General features: G+C 41.4%; 1 protein-coding gene across 2 annotated transcripts in view; it reads left to right on the forward strand.

Moving 5' to 3' along the window:
* Positions 1–16,710: 16,710 nt before the first annotated feature.
* KCNAB1 (potassium voltage-gated channel subfamily A regulatory beta subunit 1) overlaps positions 16,711–21,781 on the forward strand; it is a 412,519-nt gene continuing 407,448 nt past the window's right edge. The window contains exon 1 of one of the 2 annotated variants that reach the window (XM_040480573.1): positions 16,711–17,282. In XM_040480573.1, the coding sequence (XP_040336507.1) occupies positions 17,008–17,282 (275 nt within the window). In that variant the 5' untranslated portion in view covers positions 16,711–17,007. The remainder of the gene's footprint in view (positions 17,283–21,781) is intronic. The other variant, XM_040480570.1, reaches the window with a different exon arrangement.

The raw sequence follows: 21,781 nt of genomic DNA on the forward strand, positions 1-21,781 counted from the left end.
CTATGTCCTTTCCCTCACCTCCTCTACTGGTTTATAGTTAGGCAATCATGGGCAAGTCTCCTAGGCCCTCTTGGTATCAGTTTACCCACCTGTAAAATTAAGGGGCTTGGCCAGCTCAACACACCTGGGGGCCTGAAAAGCTGATGATTCCGCGATTCTTTGTATTGTTATCATTCCCTGACAAGCTGCTCCAACACTGGATTGAATCAGCTCCAAGGTGAAAGATGGAATAAACCCAGGTAGCTGCTGGCCTATGTGTCACCATGACCCTTAAGCTCAGCCTGAGGAAAGTAAAAGAGCAGTGGGGCCTCAGGGTGGAAAACAGCCGGAACCCTTCAGGGGATTCAAAGAGTCCAGGGATGTTTATCCCAAATCCTGCTTGGATTTCTGAATGACCAACCAATTCCAGGGGCAAGTGGGGCATTTCTGACATGTTCAGACTATTATATTACTCAGCACTTTTTTGGTGGAAAACAGCAGAAACCCAATAAAGACCAGCTGAAATCTAGTAAAGACCAGCTAATGCACAAAAGAGATGTCTTAGTCCCATGAAAGCAGGATGTCCAAAAGATAGATCCACACATGGCTGGACAAGGGGCTCACATGGTGTCCTCAGGCCTTTTCCTCCACATCTTTCAGCTCTTCTGCTCTGTTTTTTTGAATATTAGCCTTTTAGTTTTCCTCCTGCTTCTGATAGGGTTTCTCTACCTGAGAGCCAAGTTGGACCCTGGCAAGTTTAGGCTTACAATCCAATAGAAAGAGACCTGTTCTCCTTGCCATGTCCATATTTCACATCCTATGGAAGGACTCTGATTGGATTTTATTAGGATATGTGTTCATTCCTTGGGTGAGAACACAGTAGCATGTAAGTAGCATACCACAGTTCTCAGAATATATAGGCCTGGATGATGTGGCCACCAATAGGAACAGGAACCAGGTGGGCCTTGTGATTTATAGTCCAATGATATCTATGTGGAACAGAGGACTTGCAGTTTACCAATAAAAAAAGACGTGCCAGGCAAAAACACAACCCAAAGATATCCATGAGGGCAGGTACAGTGAGCAGAACTAAATCCCAGTATTGGTCTCAGCCTCTTGTCTGCCCAGAGATGCATTGACCCTTCTGAGATTACTGAGAAGCACGGCAATATACCCCTGGGCTGGCCTTCAAGGACTTGAACTTCTCCTTTTTTCATCAGCAGTTTCCTCTTTTTGATCTTGTTCTCACATCTTACACGTAATTATCCATCACATATTTTCCCAGTGCCAACTTCCTCACTCCCATTGCGCTCCCCCACCTGCCTGAAAAATCCCAACCCTGGGTCAACCAAAACATCCCATTTCTCTGTGCTCACACCTGTACTCCTGAGCACTCCAGGAGATAATCATGGGCCTGCACTGATAAAGGCCACTATCCATTCACGGCTCCCAACTTCAGGCAAGCCCTGTTCCTTGGCAGTAATTTCATCCATCCTCCACCAGTGGCCATTTCAAACATTCTCCACTTGCTGGTTATTTGCTGTTTCTACTGTGGATAGATTCTCCACCTATATCTTTTCTGGGCACTGATTGACCTCAACAGACAAGATCATCGGGCTCCTTGCCCTCTGGCTTCCTGTTGGGTTTTGTCAAGGGAGGCACTAGCAGAAGAACCAGATGGAAAGAGGACAGAGAAGTTGGGTCCTCTATTTCCCTGTTTCCTCTCTGCCTCACCGTAAGTCTGACTAATGTCTCTGCTGGGCAATTCCCCTTTCATGGCTCCAGCTCTCAAGGTTGCACTTCCCTTTTCTTGCCCATTATTGCTAGCTCCTGGGTGCTTCGCCCCCCCCCCCAACCCAACCCACATCTAACTGACTTGCCCCATAACTGACCCTCTTTAGTGACAGTCCTGTTCATATTGGTGGCCACATTATCCAGGCCTATAATGATACTCTTTGAGCATGCCATTGGTTTCCTGCTGAAAAGTGATTGTGCACATTCACTCTCCTCAAACACATGGACTCTCCAATGATTCCTTCACCCCCAGAATGAAGTGATCCCTTCATTCCTACAACACAGAGAGAACAGAGGCCACTAGAAGAGAACCACTTCACCTCCTTCCATTAAGCCTAAAACCTTCCTGCATCTGCTTCTATCCTCCCCCCATTTCTCCTCTTATATTAACAAGTTTTCCAGCCCCTGCCTGAGACCAGTTTGTCTACTTGCACTCTGGATTTTATGATCCCATCCACCTGGGGACCTTGTTGTGTCTGTTGTTGTCTCTCTCTATAGTCTTCAGACTGTCCCTCACACTGGATTCTCCCTTCCTTCCAGCAGTCAAAGTTGCCTAAGACTTTCCTATCTTTATTTTATTTTTTAAAAATGTTTGTTTATTTTTGAGAGAAAGAGAGAGACAGAGTGTGAGCAGGGGAGGGACAGAGAGAGAGGGAGACACAGAATCTGAAGCAGGCTGCAGACTCTAGGCTCTGAGCTGTCAGCACAGAGCCCGATGTGGGGCTCAAACCCACAGACTGCGAGATCATGACCTGAGCCAAAGTTGGACGCTTAACTGACTGAGCCACCCAGGTGTCCTGGGCTTTCCTATCTTTAAAACACCCCCCTCAACACCTCCTTCTCTTTAGCCACCATATTTCTCTCTTCCACATCACAGCAATCATGTGCAATCTCCGTATTCTCACCTCCCATTTGCTGAGGGTGGCCTCTCTAGCCCCTAATGGGAAGCTTATCTGTTTAAAGGATCATACCATCCTTTGCTGAATCTGGTTTATTATATTTAGGAGGAATTTACTTGCCTCTCTTTTAAAAATTATGTTTAAAAAAGAAAATGGGTTATAAGTCTGAAATATTTGTTAAATGTTGTTAATGCCAGCATTTCATACTTACTTTTCAGTTATAACTCACGAAAGAATCCTTGGGAAAATGTAAATGTACCTCAGCACTGGGCATCAGGGCAAGGGGAGGCATGTATCAGTTTCTGTGAGGCAGGAAGCAAAAACTATGGCCACGAGAGGAGCTCAAAGCCAGGAGTGGGGTCTGAGGGTTTGAGGCAAAGTGCATTCACACATAGTTCTCACCTGTAGATGGCAGAGTCTGTGGTGCTTTAGGAGAGAGTCCTAAATTCGTCTTGAATTTAATCTTTATTCTCCTTCATCTCCACCTGGGAACATCTGTGTTAATTCTGCTGACCTCCAATAATCAGAAGGAAGTTTTATATACAAAGCATATTCTTCAACAGACATCCAACTCATGTTTAAAGAGCAGCTACTCAATAATGAAAGAACATGAATTTTAGAATCAGACAGGCTTGGGTGATCTTAGGAAAGTTATTGAACTCTCTAGGTCTCAGTTTCTTCTGTATTAGTCAAAATGCATTCTCCCTGTTCAACCTTTTCATATACACAATCTCCCAGTACATGCAGATTAGTGCTTCTCAAACTTCTATATGCATATGAATCACCTGGGGGATCTTGTTAAAATATACGTCCTGGTTCACTGGGTCTGGAGTAATTCTGCATTTCTAAAAAGTTCTCAAGTGCTACCCAAACTGCTGATCCTTGGACTGCACTTTGAGTAGCAAAAGCTTCTCCGAGCATTGATCATGTGAGTATGAAAAAACAAAATGAGTTACCGTCTCTTACAGCAACTGAAAGTTGCATAATGTCCCTTAGCCTTTTTCAAGATCTTTTATAGGGATGATGGGAGTGTTCTGAGTAGCTCTGGAGAGTCCGCAGCCCTGCAAATGGCTGGAACTCCTGTCACTTCGATGTTGGTGTGACCAGGTCTGCTTGCCCTACTGGTTCTGACTTCTGTATTCTCCCAGTTCATGTCCTGGCCAGCGATGGCATCTTAGCCCTTTTCAGGCACTTCAGATATTTATAGGGCAACCTCTTTTTTTCCAGTCTCCCCTCCATTAACTAGCCTGTGTGGCCTGGTTCCTAAATAAGGTCCGGACATTTTGGAATGAAATATTCCCTGCTGACATGCCTTAAACTTTGTGAGTATTGGGCCATCATAGTATAAATCAGCTTTTAGACTCTGAGAAAAAATTGGGCCCAAAAAGGTATTGGGCCAAGCTTTTCCATGTGTATTTATTACAGTCAAATAAAGCAAGTATACTTTGACACACTTGAAAAATACTCTAGGTGTTAAAATGTAAATAATATCACAATAAATGACCAGATGTCATCATAACAATGTCTATGGTTTTACTAGAGCACTTTCTATGTCCCAGGTGCTATACATTTAATATCTGTAATCTTCATAGAAACATCGTCATCTGTATTTCCTTCTGGTGCCAATGGGGATACTGGGACTCAGAGAGGTTAGACAATGTCCCCGGGTCACATCGCTCCTATTCAAGAGAGCTTGGATCCACCACCTGTGTCTCATGTGAAATCCTGCTAAACCACTTCTGCTCTTCATGCTATCTTTTCAGTAGACAGCCACTTCCTTAAATACATGTCGTGTTTTACTTTTGCCATTTACTTTCTCATCAATAATATTTGTGGGTTTCATTAATGAGGCTCCCCTTAACTTGAAGCAATGTGATCATCACAATGGGAAATATCAATGAGGGACTTCCTCAAAATATTTGGTTGAATTTAAGCCATTTAAAAAATTTTTTAATGTTTATTATTTATTTTTGAGAGAGGGAGAGTGCAAGCAGGGGAGGGACAGAGAGAGGGACACACAGAATCCAAAGCAGGCTCCAGGCTCTGAGCTGTCAGCACAAAGCTTAATGTTTGTTATTTGTTTTTGAGAGAGAGAGTGCAAGCGGGGGATCTCACAAACCATGAGATCGTGACCTGAGACACTTAACCGACTGAGCCACCCAGGCTCCCCTGGTTGAGTTTAATCTTACACAAATGTAATCCTGAGGATCCAGAATGGGTAGGAAATGGAGTCACTGTTTATCCCAGATAGTGAGGCAGTGTCTGTCTATGAAGGTGTGAATGCATCAGAAATGTGGGCCGTTATTTGCATTTCCAATGTAGGGCTGACAGAATACTTGAGTTCATACCGAACCACACGCTAAGAGCCCTGGTATATTATTTCTGTTGCGAGTGACTGAACTGGGCTCAGGCCCCAGGATGGGAATTGAGGCAATGAGACCTTTATAGGAACTGGGCCAAAGTCATCACTGCAGCAATGCTCCAACAAGGGAGGAGTGACTTAAATATTGGGCTCCTCAAATAGTGTTCATGAGCTAGAAGACCCTTTAAGTCTGTGGAGTCATCTTTCAAGCTTTAAAGAAACAAGTCTGAGTAAATTACAGGATTACTGGGCAATAGTTGGGACAGGTTACTTTGGCCTGACGTTTCCTGTAAGATCACAGAATGTCATTGATTCTGGTTGCCTAACCATCATTAGAACTTGTCTACATGTTTTTTATTATTAAAATTTTTTAAATGTTTTATTTATTTTTGAGAGAGAGAGAGAGAGACAGAGCACAAGCAGGGGAGGTGCAGAGAGAAAGGGAGACACAGAATCCTAAGCAGGTTCCTGGCTTTGAGCTGTCATCACGGAGCCTCACCCAGGGCTCGAACTCACGAACCGTGAGATCATGACCTGAGCTGAAGTCAGACACTTAACTGACTGAGTCACCTGTCACCCAGGTGCCCCAGACTTGTCTGCTTTTGAAAACAAGAAAATAATTACCTCCCATTTTGCATGCTCGTTACTTTTCCTTTTTGGGATTATGCTCAGTCCTTCTTTAAAGGGAAGGAGATGGAGAAAATGTAGATGATTTCTACCTCTCTGTCTCTAGATTCTATAAGAGGCTGCTGAAGGCTTATACAGAAGTTTTTTTTCTTCAAATTTCCTTGAAGCAGTGATTACAGAGATGGCATAGCCTTCAGCACACATTTCATTGACAGCTTCGATGTATTTTCTTTGTTTGCCAAACACTTTATTTTCAGAGAGGATTGCTCCTTGCTTTATAAGTAGCAATGTTCTAAAATCTATTAAGAGGAATTGTATTTTCTTTCAATGACGATGTTCTAAAAGAAATGTGTAGCATATTAGGGCTCAGTGAGTTAAGCACCCAACTCTTGATTTTGGATCAGGTCATGATCTCCTGGTTTGTGAGTTAGAACCCCACATCCGGCTCCATGCCGACAGTGCGAAGCCTGCTTGGGATTCACGCTCTCTCTCTGCCCCTCCCCCACTCATTTTCTCTCTCTCTCTCTCTCTCTCTCTCTCTCTCTCAAAATAAATACATAAACTTAAAAAAAGAGAAATGTGTAGCATATTAAAGCAGCAGAAATGCAGTAGGAATACAAAGTGACTCACTACACAGTGTTAAGTATTTAAAAGGTAATAAAGATGACCCATAGTAATTCATGGTTAGCAAATTAACAGGAAAGAAGAAACCAACCTTGCAACAGGCAGGTAAAGAATAAAACCCAAAACTTTAGTGGAGCAGTGTGCGTTTATTAACATCATAAAGCAGGAGTGACAGGAACTGACCTCTTAAATTCAGTGCACAGAGTTTGTTCCTGGAATGAATCCACATTACTGGTGAAACACAGCATCCGGCTTTGATTCTTTCAAAGGAGCTGAAAGTAGAGCAAGTCACAGAACCTTTCTGGGCTGACTTCTCCTCATCTAAGAATGGAACCTGCAGTGAGAATACATGACAACCATTCAGATCTGTAACTACATGGCTATGGGTTGTTGTGATAGATGTTGTTATTCTGACCAGAAGTAGCAGCCCTCATTTGGAAAAGGCTCTGGCTCAAACTTCTCCTTGCTGAGAGTTGGAGGTTAGTACCCTTGTGCTCTGCCCGTCATAGCCTATAAATGCAGCCCTGCCGGTCTGCCGATGTGTTTCACTTATCCAGAAATGGCCTCATAGCTTCTACTGGGTTCTACCAAGTTCAGAAGACAGAGGGAACCTTGAAAGTAATAAAAGTATCAATCATCTTAGGATGAGAATGGAAAACAACTGAAAACACAGTGGGGCAGTGGGCGGGGGGGTGGTGTGGGACAGTGCCTGGGTGGCTTAGTCTATTAAGCATTCGACTCTTGACTTTGGCTCAGGTCATGATCTCATGGTTCGTGAGTTTAAGTCTTGTGTTGGGCTCTACTCTGACAATGTGGAGCCTGCTTGGGATTCTCTCTCTCTCTCTCTCTCTCTCTCTCTCTCTCTCTCTCTCTCTTTCTCTCTCTCTCCCTCCCCTACTGCTCACACTCGTGTTCTCTCTCAAAATAAATAAATGAACGTTAAAAAATAATAAACATTTGAATTCATGGCAAGGATACAAGAACATCACTCATCCCTCAGTGTCTAGCTCATAAAAACCTTCATTTCCTTCGAGAGCAGAGCAGAAATGCTGCCAATTCCAGGTAGTCACTTTTGAATGGCAACTCAGTCAGTTTCAGATTGTCTCTTACCTCCCTTCTTGGGGTAATTCTAAGTTTCTAGGGACCTTACATATTTTCTTTTTAATTTTTTTTTTCAACATTTATTTATTTTTGGGACAGAGAGAGACACAGCATGAACGGGGGAAGGGGCAGAGAGAGAGGGAGACACAGAATCGGAAACAGGCTCCACGCTCTGAGCCATCAGCCCAGAGCCCGACGCGGGGCTCGAACTCACGGACCGCGAGATCGTGACCTGGCTGAAGGCAGACGCTCAACCGACTGCGCCACCCAGGCGCCCCTAGGGACCTTACATATTTTCTTGACCGTGGGAGGTGTGTCTGGTGCCGGTGCCGTCCTCGTCCTGACATGCCTGCTCTTGAGGCTGCCAGTCCCCCAGGGGCGAGACACCTTCCGTCGCACCAGGGCCCATAGCAGGGTACTTTGCGGTTCCCTCGTCTTGAGCCCAGCTTTCCTGGATGCTGGCTTCTGTCTGCCATTTCTGCGTGCCTTATGTGGGAGGGACCACTGCTAGAGAAACCTTTAGGTTGCTGTTCTACATCACGCTCAGGGTATGTGTGGGATGCGTATACCTCCTGTTTGGAAGGACATTACCGTTTTTGCCTGTTGTTTCTATGTGACTATTATTAACAGCACTCTCCTCCCTCTCCAAAGTGGCCCAGTTTCACAACATATTGGGTTACCTTGGTGTGCAGGACTCAGGGAGGCCCCCCCTTGGGTCTACCTGGCCAAACACCTCCATCAGCCATTGCTTCCTTGTCACTCAGATACCTTCTTGCACACAGAGCAAGTAGGGCCAGTGGCACCTCAGGCCTAATCAAATCTACTCCAATACTCTCATTTGGCCTCTAGTTTCTTCTTGGCCCTGAGGGAAGGGAGAGGAAGAAAATAATAATCATGCAATCGAATGTCCTTCCCCTCTTGATGACTATGTTCTAAGCTTTCTCTCTTACTATTTACATAGGATTTTCTAGAAATAAAGCAAAACAAAACCTTTAAAGAAATTTTTTTAAGGGTTATTTATTTTTGAGAGAGAGAGAGAGAGAGACCAAGTGCAAGCAGGGGAGGGGCAGAGAGAGAGGGAGACCCAGAATCCGAAGCAGGCTCCAGGTTCTGAGCCGTCAGCACAGAGTCTGACTTGGGGTTGGAACTCAGGAGCCACGAGATCACGACCTGACATGAAGTCGGACGCTCAACCGACTGAGCCACCCAGACGCTCCGAAACAAAACCTTTTTTAGGTTCCTGGCCCTGTCGTTGCCCTTCAAGAACCCATGGTGAAAGGAAAAGATCCAGTGGGTAAGATGTCGAAGGTGTGCCTGAAAGGTGGGACCTCAAAGAGGGGGGTGAAAGGGAGACGGATTAAGGGCAGGTGATAGGGGGCAAGACATACAGTAAAGGGAGCAGATGGTCAAGACAGTAGTAAAATTGTCGCAAAGCCATGTAGAACAGCATATCCTAATTAGCTCAGCCCATAGCCATGATAAGAGCAGGAGAGAAAATGCTCCCTGCAGGCTGTGGGGATCAGAGGAAGCTTTATGATAGCCTGGAATCTCAATGCGGAAATAGGGAAAGGGGTAGGCAGAGAGCTTTACTGATAGGGAGAAAGGGAAAGGAATGATAAAAATGTGGTGTGAAGCAGCAGGCACTTTAGGGGAACCAGGAGTGAGGCAATCTATTTGGAATACACTTTGTGCAAAGAAGCAGCTACACATGAAATTGAAAAAGCAGACTGGACAGAGATAGTGACTGGCCTTTAAAATCAATTTGATGAGTTTCAGCAGTATTTTATGGTGTAAGGAAAACACTGAAGGGTTTTGAGCACGAGAGAGATATAATTAGAGCAGGTTTCTCTTGCCCCTCTCTCCATCTGTCTGTTTTCCTGTTTTAGAGAAACTTACCTGTCAGTTATGCGTGTAGACTGGCTAAAACTTTGGAATGATGAGAGAAAGAAAGACCAGATAAGTATTTTAAATCAGCTATTATAACTATGCTCAATGAGGTAAAGGACAATAAGCTTTCAGGGAATGAAAAGCTAAGAAATCTCATCAGAGTAATATAGAAAATAACCAAATGAAAATTCCAGAACTGAATAATATATTATCTGGAATTAAAGGGTTACAGGATGCACTTAGAATAGAAATGAAAAAGTGAGCTTGAAGAATAATCGATAAAACTGTACAATCCAGAGAAGAGAGAAACAAAAAAAGAAAAGAATGAAGGGAGCCTCAGGGACACAAGGAACAATTTCAAAAGACCTAATATATGTGTCATTGCTGTCCCTGAGAAGAGGAGAGAGACTGTAAAAATAATGGCCAAAACATTCTTCAATTTAGTAAAAGACAAATTTATAGATTCAAGAAGCTAAGCAAACTGAAGCAGAACAAGTACAAAACTGGAGCACATGATAGTCAAACTAATCAGAACCAAAGATAAAGAGAAAATATTTAAAACAGCGTAGGAGATTGCAGATAAGGGAAAAATGACTTGACCATTGATTTCTCATCAGAAAATGCGGAGGCCGGAAAACAATGAAAAAACATCTTCAGAGTGATGGAAGATAAAGAACTCAGAGTGAATACCTTTCAAGAAAGAAGCTGAAATAACGTATTTTCAGATAAAAGAGAATTTCTTGTTAGCAGGCCTAAAAGAACTGTTCAGGGAAGTTCTGACTGTAGGAAATGAAAGTGAGTGGAAACGTGGATCTTTGGGAAGACACCAAGAGCATTAAAAATGGTGAATATGGGGGCGCCTGGGTGGCGCAGTCGGTTAAGCGTCGACTTCAGCCAGGTCACGATCTCGCGGTCCGTGAGTTCAAGCCCCGCGTCAGGCTCTGGGCTGATGGCTCGGAGCCTGGAGCCTGCTTCCGATTCTGTGTCTCCCTCTCTCTCTGCCCCTCCCCCGTTCATGCTCTGTCTCTCTCTGTCCCAAAATAAATAAAAAGAAAAAAAAATTTTTTTTAAATGGTGAATATGTGAGTGAATAGAAAAACTATGCCCACATGCACCCAGCAAACTCAATCCACCTGCCTCTGCCCTGTCTCAGCAAGTGGCTCAGGCCAAAAACCTTCCCATCATTCTTTTATACCTGTTTTCCTGGCACCAATGCACCAGGAAATTCTATGCTTGTCACCTTCAAAATAGGTACACAGTTTTACACCTTTTTATTACGGCCATGATTCACCATGTCTTTGCTGCCATCATCTCTCTCCTCTCTCCTAGGTCATTGCAACAACCTCTACTAGTCTTCCTTCTGCTTGCCCCTGCCTGCAGTCTGTTCCAGCAAAGCAGCCAGAGCAATCCTTTTACTACATAAATCTGTTTGTTTCACTCTTCAGTCATCTCCTTCCACAAGCTCTCCATCTCAGAGATGTTGCTGGATGGATCTTTAACATATTGTTAAATGATACAGCATTGTGATTTTCATATGTATCTGAGAAGACATTTAAAGAACCGAATGATTTTATTATAGTAAAAAAAAGCCTTCCATTTCCATTTATATGAACAAAGTTCTCAGAACATGTCTCTTTAAAAATGAAAAAAAAAAAAAAAAAAGAGAGAGACTAGAATTGATGTTGAATCTTATCCCATTCTACCAGTGAAGAATATTACTCTATGGATACATGACCTAATTCAGAAAAAAAAACAACCCTATCCATGTCATGAAAAGATACATTTCTGGGGCACCTGGCTGGTTCATTTGGAGGAACATGCGATGATTGATCTAGGGGTCATGAGTTTGAGCCCCATGTTTAGTATAGATATTACTTAAATAAATAAATTTTAAAAATAAAAAAATAAAGATACATTTTAAATATAATTTTACTTCTTATGGTAAGCAATAATTTTTCAAAATTTGGAATATCTAATTTTGATCAGTTATGTCTAATAATTGTCATGATAATTCAATTCCTAGGACATTTTATAATACATGTAGTCTTTTTTTTATATATGAAATTTATTGTCAAATTGGTGTCCATACAACACCCAGTGCTCATCCCAACAGGTGCCCTCCTCAATACCCATCACCCACCCTCCCCTCCCTCCCACCCCCCCATTAACCGTCAGTTTATTCTCAATTTTTAAGAGTCTCTTACGGTTTGGCTCCCTCCCTCTCTAACCTTTTTTTTTTTTTTTTCTCCTTCCCCTCCCCCATGGTCTTCTGTTAAGTTTCTCAGGATCCACATAGGAGTGAAAATATATGGTATCTGTCTTTCTCTGTATGACTTATTTCACTTAGCATAACACTCTCCAATTCCATCCACGTTGCTACAAAAGGCCATATTTCATTCTTTCTCACTGTCACGTAGTATTCCATTGTGTATATAAACCACAATTTCTTTATCCATTCATCAGTTGATGGACATTTAGGCTCTTTCCATAATTTGGCTATTGTTGAAAGTGCTGCTATAAACATTGGGGTACAAGTGCCCCTATGCATCAGCACTCCTGTATCTCTTGGGTAAATTCCTAGCAGTGCTATTGCTGGGTCATAGGGTAGATCATTTTCAATTTTTTGAGGAACCTCCACACTGTTTTCCAAAATGGCTGCACCAGTTTGCATTCCCACCAATAGTGCAACAGGGTTCCCATTTCTCCCCATCCTCTCCAGCATCTATAGTCTCCTGATTTGTTCATTTTAGCCACTCTGACTGGCGTATAACACATATAGTCTTATGGATATAGAAAATAAAAATTTGGGGGCACCTGGGTGGCTCAGTCAGTCAAGTGTCCAACTTCAGCTCAGGTCATGATCTCACGTTTCATGGGTTTGAGCCCCGCATGGGGCTCTGTGCTGACAGCTCAGAGCCTGGAGCCTCCTTTGGATTCTGTGTCTCCCTCACACTCTCTGCACCCACTCACTTTCTGTCTCCCAAAAATGATAAATGTTAAAAAAAAAAGAAAATAAAATTTTTAACAGTTTTATTTATATTTGTTTTCCTTGCAGAATTATTTGATAGTATCATCTGTAAAATATTTTCAAGCATGCTAATATTTTACATCAGAATAAAATTCTGGGTGAGAAATGGACTAGAAAAACAAGTTCAGGGAGAAAAAGGAAGAATGTAAAATTTCCAACTGCTAAAGAAGAGAGTGTTCATGAATTTTTTAAATGTTTGGTGATAGATATCAAGTAGCCATGGGATTTAAATTCCACTGGATACATTTGAGATAGTGGCATAACAACTTTATTTTTAAAACAGCAATACTTATATGCTGGACATGGCATCTTTGCCACTTTTTAACTTTATGATGACAAATATATTTAAAAATGTTTAAGTTGATAGTTTTTCAAATTTTTAAAAGGGAAACATAAGCAGAAAGTTTGAATTCGAGTGTTTTAATAGTATGTAACTTGGAGAATAAGTCATTAATATTTATTAAATGTTTATATATGCTAGATACTGTTCTAAGTTTCACACATATTTTGTGAAATGTTTATCATAAGGGTATGAGTAATACCCTGGTTACTATTGCTGCACAATAAACCTTAAAACTTAATGGGGGTAATAAAGCAATCACTTATCTTACAATTTTGGAGGTTAGGGTTTGGGGATGGACTTGGGTGGGCCGTTCTCACTCGGGGTGTCTCATGCAGTTGCAGTCTGGTGTTGGCTGGGACTGCCGTCATCTGAAGGACCAGCTGTGCCTGGACACCCAAGCTGGCTGGCTCAGAGAGTTGGTGGTTGATGTTGGCTATCGTCTGGGAGCTCAGCGGGTGCTACTGATCAGAGCACCTTCATGTGACTGTCCACCATGGCAATCTCAAGGTAGTCAGTTTCCTTACATGGCAGCTGGTTTCCCCAGGATGATCGTTCCAACAATGATGGGTGAAAGCCATCTGGCCTTTCTGACATAACATCACTTCTGGTATATTTTACTGATCAAAGCAATCAGAAGTCCACCCAGAGTCAGGGGAAGGAAAATACATCCCACCTGTCAATGGAAGGAGAGGCAAAGAATTTGAGGGTCATGTGTTTTCCTGTTTTTCTTGTTAATTTTAAATACTGCTGTTTCTGTAGTTACATTTATTTTTGTTTCTAATTTTTAATATGCCTTCCCCCCTCAATTAAGACCTTTTTTCTTCATTCTGCTTGAGGTTTGTCTCCTTTTTGTCTTTTCATTTTATTTTGTTATTTTTTTTTCCTTTTGTGCCCCTGGAGTTCCATCGTCTTCCTTTCCTGACTGCCTGTAGACAACCAGCTTTAGCCTGTGCCCAGGCTATGCCTGATTTTCCCCTCCTGACTCAGTCCTACTCATTTTTTTCTCCTTTCCTTCCTTCTTTCCCTCAAAAACTTATACATATATATATATATATCTCAAAGTTTATATTATATATAATATATTATTCTTCTATATATATTAATCAAGTTTATATATATAAACTTCTCTCTCTCTCTCTCTATATATATATAACATATATATAATTTCAGTATGTATGTATTACCTGAGAAAAGCCTTTTTGGAGAAGGACTGGGGAAATCTCTATGGTATACACTTGCTATTATATTTCAGTGTCCTTCCTTAAGTTACATGGCTTCTCTCCCTTTTTTTTTTAATTAGCATGTGAATCTTCCTTAGCTCAATACTGTAAGGTTCAGCCTCGTTCATTCTCCTTCAATACTGCATAGTGCTTAGCTTACTGTTGGGGACCTCCTAGGTAGAACTTCAAAAATTATAATGAATAAATAAAAGACTGAATCCAAGATTTATACAGATACAGATACACACACACACATTGGCTAAAAATATATATAGATTACATTAAAAAAATTTTTATTTCTCTCACCCCACCACCCTGAGCATCGATCTAATCTCTGTATCTATGAGCTTTCTTTTTCTTTCCTTTTTTTTTTTTTTTTGGTTCCACATATAAGAGAGATAATATGGTATTTGTCTCTCTCTGTCTGATTTATTTCACTTAGCATAATCCTCTGGGGTCCATCCATGTTGTCACAAATTGCAAGCTTTCTTTTTTATGGCTGAATAATATTCCATTGTATATGTGTCTCTGTGTGTGTACAATCACAATTTCTTTATCCTTTTATCCATTGGTGGACATTTAGTTTATTTCCTAAAAAAATGTTAAACTAGAACTACCATATGACCTAGCAATCCCACTTCTAGTTATTAATTCAAAGAAAACAAAAACATTAACTTGAAAAGATATCTGTACCCCATTGTTCACTGCAGTATAATTTACAATAGCCAAGATAACGGAAACAACCTGTGTCCATCGATGGATGAATGGATAAAGAAATTGTGGTACGTTTAGACAATGGAATATTATTCATCCATAAAAAAGAATGAGGGTTATGTTTTAAAACTGCCACAGGTAGATAATTATTCCTGTCTTTATAGATGAGCAAAGGAAAACATAGTGGGGTTAAGTAACTTGCCTGAGTTCATAGAGCAGGTAAGTGATGGAGTTAGGTTTCAGACCCAAGCAGTCTGACTTTACAGCAGAGCTCCTTAACACAATAGCACTGCCTCCTAAGAAAGGCAAGCCAAGGGACCTGGGAAGCACCTTTGGCTGAATGAACGTAGTTCCCTCTCCCCAGCTCCACTACAGAGTCCCCAATTGACACATGACCAACAATATCAAAGTAGGGAGACTGTCCTCAGAGTCCACACTTTGAGAAGTCTATTGGATACCATTGTTGTCAGAGCTCCTTGATGGCTCAAGGGTTGGAGGGCAGGGTGAGGAATTGGAGAGGTTGCAGCTGTTGGTGCTAAACATTCGTAAGCCTCCTCAGTGCTGGGTAGGATAGACCCCAGCACTTGGTAGCAGCTGCCTCCTTGCTCTTTGGTCAATGTTTCAGGTGTTACATTGCTTTATGGTCATAGTTCTAATCCTAGTTTACTCTAGATATTAATATTAAACATCTGTTGCCTTAATACGGGAGAGTCCACATGATATGATTTGCTGTCCTCTCATTCTCAGCTATGATTAATTAGCAACCATGGGCATCTTCAAAGACATCTCTATGATTTCCACAGGAGTCAACTTTTTTTTTTTAATTTTTTTTCAACGTTTTTTATTTATTTTTGGGACAGAGAGAGACAGAGCATGAACGGGGGAGGGGCAGAGAGAGAGGGAGACACAGAATCGGAAACAGGCTCCAGGCTCCGAGCCATCAGCCCAGAGCCTGACGCGGGGCTCGAACTCACGGACCGCGAGATCGTGACCTGGCTGAAGTCGGACGCTTAACCGACTGCGCCACCCAGGCGCCCCCACAGGAGTCAACTTTTTAAGAAGAACCTTGTCTTTCCTCTTTTCTCCCCTGTCATTCGCGGAGGCTATAAAACCTCACATTCCCTCTCTAATTAAAAAAATTTTTTTTTCATGTTTCTTTATTTTTGAGGGGGGCGGGTAGAGAGAGGGGGACAGAATCTGAAGCAGGCTCCAGGCTCTGAGCTGTCAGCACAGAGCCCGACGCAGGGCTTGAACTCACGAACCGTGAAATCGTGACCTGAGCAGAAGTCGGGTGCTTATCCGACTGAGCCACCCAGGTGCCCCTGATTTTTATTGGATAGACAAATTCACAAATTGTCTCAAGTTCTTTAGATGTAGCCGACACTGAGTAGTTGATATAGGAAGGACTGAGGTTGACTGGGGGGATGCCTGGGCTTAGTGGCTCATGAAACAACTTTGTGGTAGACACATAGGTGGGCACTAATGTCATCGTCCTTTGAGCTAGGACTGATTGGTGGGCATGTGTGGGTCAGTCCCATGGGTCTTGAGTACAAGGGCCATTAACCGAACTTTCTTTCCATCTTCAGGGCTGGTTTTCATGGGCTCTGAGCACATACACCCCCACGTCTATATGTGCACACACTGGCTCTTTCCACTTCCTTTCAGCCTCCTAGTTTGGTTACGGCAGCTTCAGCCTCAGTCTATTTAGTTGTAACGTGATTCTCAGGCCTTCCATCCCTCAAAAGTATGGAAAGGGTCAGTTACTGAAGCCCTGATGGTGGCCCTACCTTTCTTCATTAGGAATGAAAGAATGTTTGACATATATTATGTGGTTCACTGACGTTCAAAAAGCCTTCCTCTCCCAAAGGATCATGAGATAAGTTAAAAATATTATTTTAAGGCTTACATGAGAGGAATGATCCTCCCCTTGCATTGATATTGTGAAACTTATTCGAGGAAATTCACACCAAAACGTTTAAAACTCTAAAGGGACTCTAATTAAGAATGGCTAATGAACCTCTAGACGGCTGTTTTTAAATATAACTCTGACATGATGACCAAATATAATTTACCAGCCTTAATGATCTCAGGTTCCGTATTTTTAAAATGAGTCAAGTCCAAACTTTGAAGAAGAAACAGCACCGTAACAGCTTCAGCATTACAAAGTTGCTAGGGGTTGTTTTTTTTTTATATATCCACGTTCCAAGGTAGCATAGGTAGTGGCCGCCCTAGCCCTTCCTCAGGAAAGTTAGAGATAGCCTTTCATCCCCCAGCCACAGACCTGGCTCAATTACAGCGTTGCTGCAGGATAAGGTTAAGGGGATGGGGGAGGACAGGGAGGACGAGGGAGACAGAAACAGAAAAATCAATTCAAATTACTTTGACGACAGTGACTCAGAGTCGTCTCTGATAGACACGACAGCTCCAGGATGCTGGCGGCCCGGACTGGGGCAGCCGGGAGTCAGATCTCAGAAGAGAATCCCAAATTCAGGAGACAATCTGGGCTTTCCACGGGGGGCAAAGACAAATCTCCCAAGAAAGCCTCAGAGAATGGGAAAGACGGCAGCCTCAGCCCCACGGGGCAAACCCAGCTCAGGGCTCGCCAGCTGGCTCTGGTGCGCGAAGTGGAGATGAACTGGTACCTAAAACTCTACGACCTGTCCAGCGAGCACACCGCCGCCCACACCACCGGCATGCCCCACAGGTAAGCCTCCGCCCCTCTCGGCGCGTGCTTCGGGAGACTCCACTCTTCAGGGTGGATGCCGGATTTCTTTTCTGCTGCTGGAGATCTTAATGGCTCTAATTGTTTCATGGATGATTGACACTCCCAAATGCGTAACCACAGAGCAGGAACTTGGCGAAAATGGCAAATAATGCTCCCTGGATTGTTACTCAGAAGACACCCTGTGTAAGGAGGCAAAAGACCCTCAAGGGCTGGCAGGAGCAGAGGGTATGGCATTCAGATCTCTTTTAAGTGAAAATCAGAGGAGCTCAAAGATTGCAGGAAAATGCCCCTTTCCATCATAGCAACAAAAAAGACTTTGCAGTCATTTTGCACTTCCTTTACCTTGAGATTGGGGATGAAGGAGGGAAATGTGTTTTGCTTGTTTGCAAAGTGTACAGTTGAATAGTGTGACTTTGTTGAATGACAACTTAGTCTGGCAATCGGAGTGCAGAGTAGAACACCGAATATGACCCAATCTGCAATCTGCAATCTGCAATATGACCCAATCTGACTCCAATATGGGGGTCTGAGACCCTCCTCTGAGTAAGGAAGACAGCATCAGGACAAAGGGCACATTTCAAAAAAGTGGGGAATCTCTCTAGATTTAATTTCTGTTCTTTTCTCAGCCTCAGCTTCAAATACTGCAGAACAGAAATAATTTCACAAATCTTAATGTTATAAGGCAAAATGCACTGAGTAAAAGTGGTCTGAGTCCTGAAATTTAAGAGTGCTTATTCCCAATTGCTACAAAAAACATCTCTTAGGAAAAGGATAATTTTGCAAAGAAAGTTATTGTGAAAATAAAGCCTGAAATAACTATTTTCATTAGATGGTAATAAAAATTAATTAGAAATGAAACGGTCAAAGTATAGAAAACTTCTTTTGTAGAGACTGTGTAGTAGTATGGACATTCTGGAATGTACTTACTAAAGCATCCCAGTGTGCTCTGCACTGTCCCTATTTTTATGTTTCTAATTCCAAAAGGACACTATAGAAAAGTTTATCTGGCCATGAAATCAATTGATTTAGCAATTGATGCCTGTAGACTAAACACTTGTTGGAGTACAAACTTCTAAATGCTCGAATTTCCCTTTTTCCATTCCCTTTTCATGGCAGGAATAAAATAGATATTTCCAAACCTAAGCCACTATTTAAAAATCAACATTTAAGAAATAGAACAAGATAAGGTTTCTAGAAATGTTCTGTGAAATACATTTACTATTTATGGCCAGAGTGATTTGTCTGAAGCTCTTGTAAGCTGTCGTGCTTTCATTTGGGGTACAAGGAGGAAGGACCAAAGAGAATGGCCTCAAGTCAGAGAAAGCTTGAATGACCTGTTAGTGTTGGACTTCACATCTATAAATCTTAAAGCTATCATTAATGAGCTTCTGGAAAGAGAGTTAAGTGGCAAAGCCCTGATAATGATTTCCTTCCGTAACGCATTCTTTTACTTACTGTAGACCAGAAGCTTAAAGGAGTAAAGGAGTAAAGACTTCTTAAAGCAGTCTTACACAGGAATTTTATGATTCGGTTTTATGTTCTGTTTTATGATCATAAAATTCCTACTCTGTTATCTGATGGTGGAATAACATTTTTCAGGTCAGAGGGGAATATTCATTAAGGTAACCAGATTTAGCCAGCAACTTTTGGGAAGAAACAAATATCTACTCTTTTTTTTGCTTTACTCAAACAATACTAACTTGTCCTTTAGTCAGAAGACATGACCCAGAATTAATGGTTTCTATGGTAATCTGTGGGGTAGGGTTATTAATCGTTGATTTGCAGTAACTTTGGGTGTCCTTTGTTTAGTGAGATGTTCAAGAACAGTGAAAATCATTTCTATCTTACACCATCAAAAACGGCAAAAAAAAGTCTCCTCCCCCTTTATTTTTGCAACATGATTTCCTAGGAGGAAACTAGTGTGTGCAGTTGGAACTAAGTCCATTTATAAATTAGATTTATCTCAGAGCTCTGTACATGCATATCTCAGAAAAAGAGTTCTCCTTGTCAGCTCTTTTCCTTTTTATACCACAGTGTTGGGACTACCTACCTCAGTTGAGTCCTTGAGATCATTAGGATAATGACCATGACTAATGGTACAATCCCCTTAAATAGTAATGTAAGTAGTAGAATGTGCACTCCCCCAAGCCACCTGTTTTTCCTTAATTTATAGATGAAAAGCATAGCCCAAGAGTGATAATTCCATTAGAGACCTGTATGTAGAATATAAATATGATTAAAATAAGAACAAATGTATTCATCTGTGAAACCTGACTTATAGGACAGAATATGAAATGCATTGAAGAGTCCTTGAAGATATACACATTTGCTATGGGCAAGGATTTTATGGGTTGTTGGTTAATGGCCATCAATAGGAAAATGCTAGAGGGCTCTAACTCTAATTTCCTTTCTGAGAGGATGGAGTGACAATATTTTACAGCAAGTTAATTCTAGTTCATGAGGGATTTGAGAATTGTCTTATCCTCAGATTCAATAATAACCTATATTTGAAAAAAGAGTATTATTAAATGATTAAATGAAAGCATTAGAAATTGAGAGGGGCCCAGCCATCCTGGTATATTTAAGAAATAAAATTGCAGGAAGCAGGGCAGAGAAAGCACATTAGTTTTGTGGGAAATGGTTCTGACCCCCTTTCCGGGGAGAGATCTGTATCTACATAGGATTACATATGAAACAATCTAATATAATTGCTTCATACTGATTGGCCACTTTACAGAGTTGACTGATCGCCCTGTGATCCTGGTGTATTTTATACGATGGTCTCATTTCTCTGCATAGTGAGAAAGAGTGGTGCAGGGGCCAGCGTCCTGAGGTTGGAGGCAAAAAGTTGGCTTTAAGTTCTTGTGTAACTATAGATATGATTTTTAAAGAATTTATTTATTGTTTTTAATAGCATTTTTTTTTCAGATTACAAAAGTAGCATCTAAACAAGGTAGAAAAATTTGAAAGCAAACACATATAAAGAAGAAAGGCAATACTGTTAATAATTGGTGTGCTTTCCCCCAGCCTTCTGAATTGGAATCATTCTATACATTCTGTTTTCTACCTTTTTTTTTTCACTTAATATTATGCCAGTCCATTTTATTATCTTAAAGACAGCTTAAAAATTTCTTTCTAAGGACTATATCTTATTATATTATTGCTTAGCTATTCTTATTTTGTTTAGTGTTTATCATTATCATAAATAATATTATAATAATGTCTTTATATCAGATTTGAAAAATATATCTCTGGTTATTTTCTTAGGCTCTACTTCTAGAAGAATAATTAATGGGTGAATATTATACATACTACATTACATACACATATATACAAACACATACATATTTATTCTTAATGTACATCATAAATTGCTTTTTGAAAATATTTTCTCAATGTGCTCTGCTACCAGCAATATTTGGGGATACCTATTTCATTGCTTTCTCTATATGCATAGTGTTTATATGGAATCCATAGCATTGAGGGTTTTTTTCAACGTTTATTTATTTTTGGGACAGAGAGAGACAGAGCATGAACGGGGGAGGGGCAGAGAGAGAGGGAGACACAGAATCCGAAATAGGCTCCGGGCTCTAAGCCATCAGCCCAGAGCCTGACGCGGGGCTCGAACTCCCGGACCGCGAGATTGTGACCTGGCTGAAGTCGGACGCTTAACCGACTGCGCCACCCAGGCGCCCCGTGGGTTTTTTTAATTAAGCTTTTAAGATCCCAATGTAATTAACATACAGTGCTGTATTAGTTTCATATGTACAATATGGTGCTTCAACAATTCTATACGTTACTCGGTGCTCATCACAAGGGCATTCTTTAATCCCTGTCCTATAGCATTGATTTTTATAGTTAAACAAGTTGTTAGGTAAGTTAATTAACTTTTTTGAGTCTCAATTTCTTTGACTGCAAAAGAGGACTAATAGCATTTAAGGGACCGTTAGTAAAAATTAAATGAGATAATGTACAAATGATTTGAAAAGAGTAATATATTTTGTTTCCGAATTCTCTAAAAGGTTGTGATGTGACCCCATATTGTTCATGGTGCGTCGAAAGCTTATGAAGGTAATTACGGATGGGGTGACTCTTAACATACCTGGCAAAAATGTGCACCTCACCTGGCACCTGACAGCTGAGAGGATCCTGTTGTGCTCAATTAATATTTATGGGATACCACTGTGTTCTTAATAGAGGCTTTCTGGGGATTCATACAGTCACCATCCTCCTGGGGAAAAATGACTTGGGGATAGAATACAAAGAGCTTTTAAGTACTTTTTAATACAGTATTAACATTCCAAACCATAGCTGAGTGAACCTATTAAATTGAAATGACTGGGGACATTCAGTGGGGCAAGTCAACACACAAATGAACATTTAGCTGTAGCATTTCAACAGTGATTTCTACCATCTTAATGAATGTTTCTTCTTAACCAGAGAGTTACACTGGGCCACATTTCTAGTATTTCCTCTTT

The sequence above is a fragment of the Herpailurus yagouaroundi genome, unplaced genomic scaffold (genome assembly GCF_014898765.1).
Source record: "Herpailurus yagouaroundi ecotype Mexico unplaced genomic scaffold, PumYag 159, whole genome shotgun sequence".
Taxonomy (NCBI): Eukaryota; Metazoa; Chordata; class Mammalia; order Carnivora; family Felidae; genus Herpailurus; species Herpailurus yagouaroundi.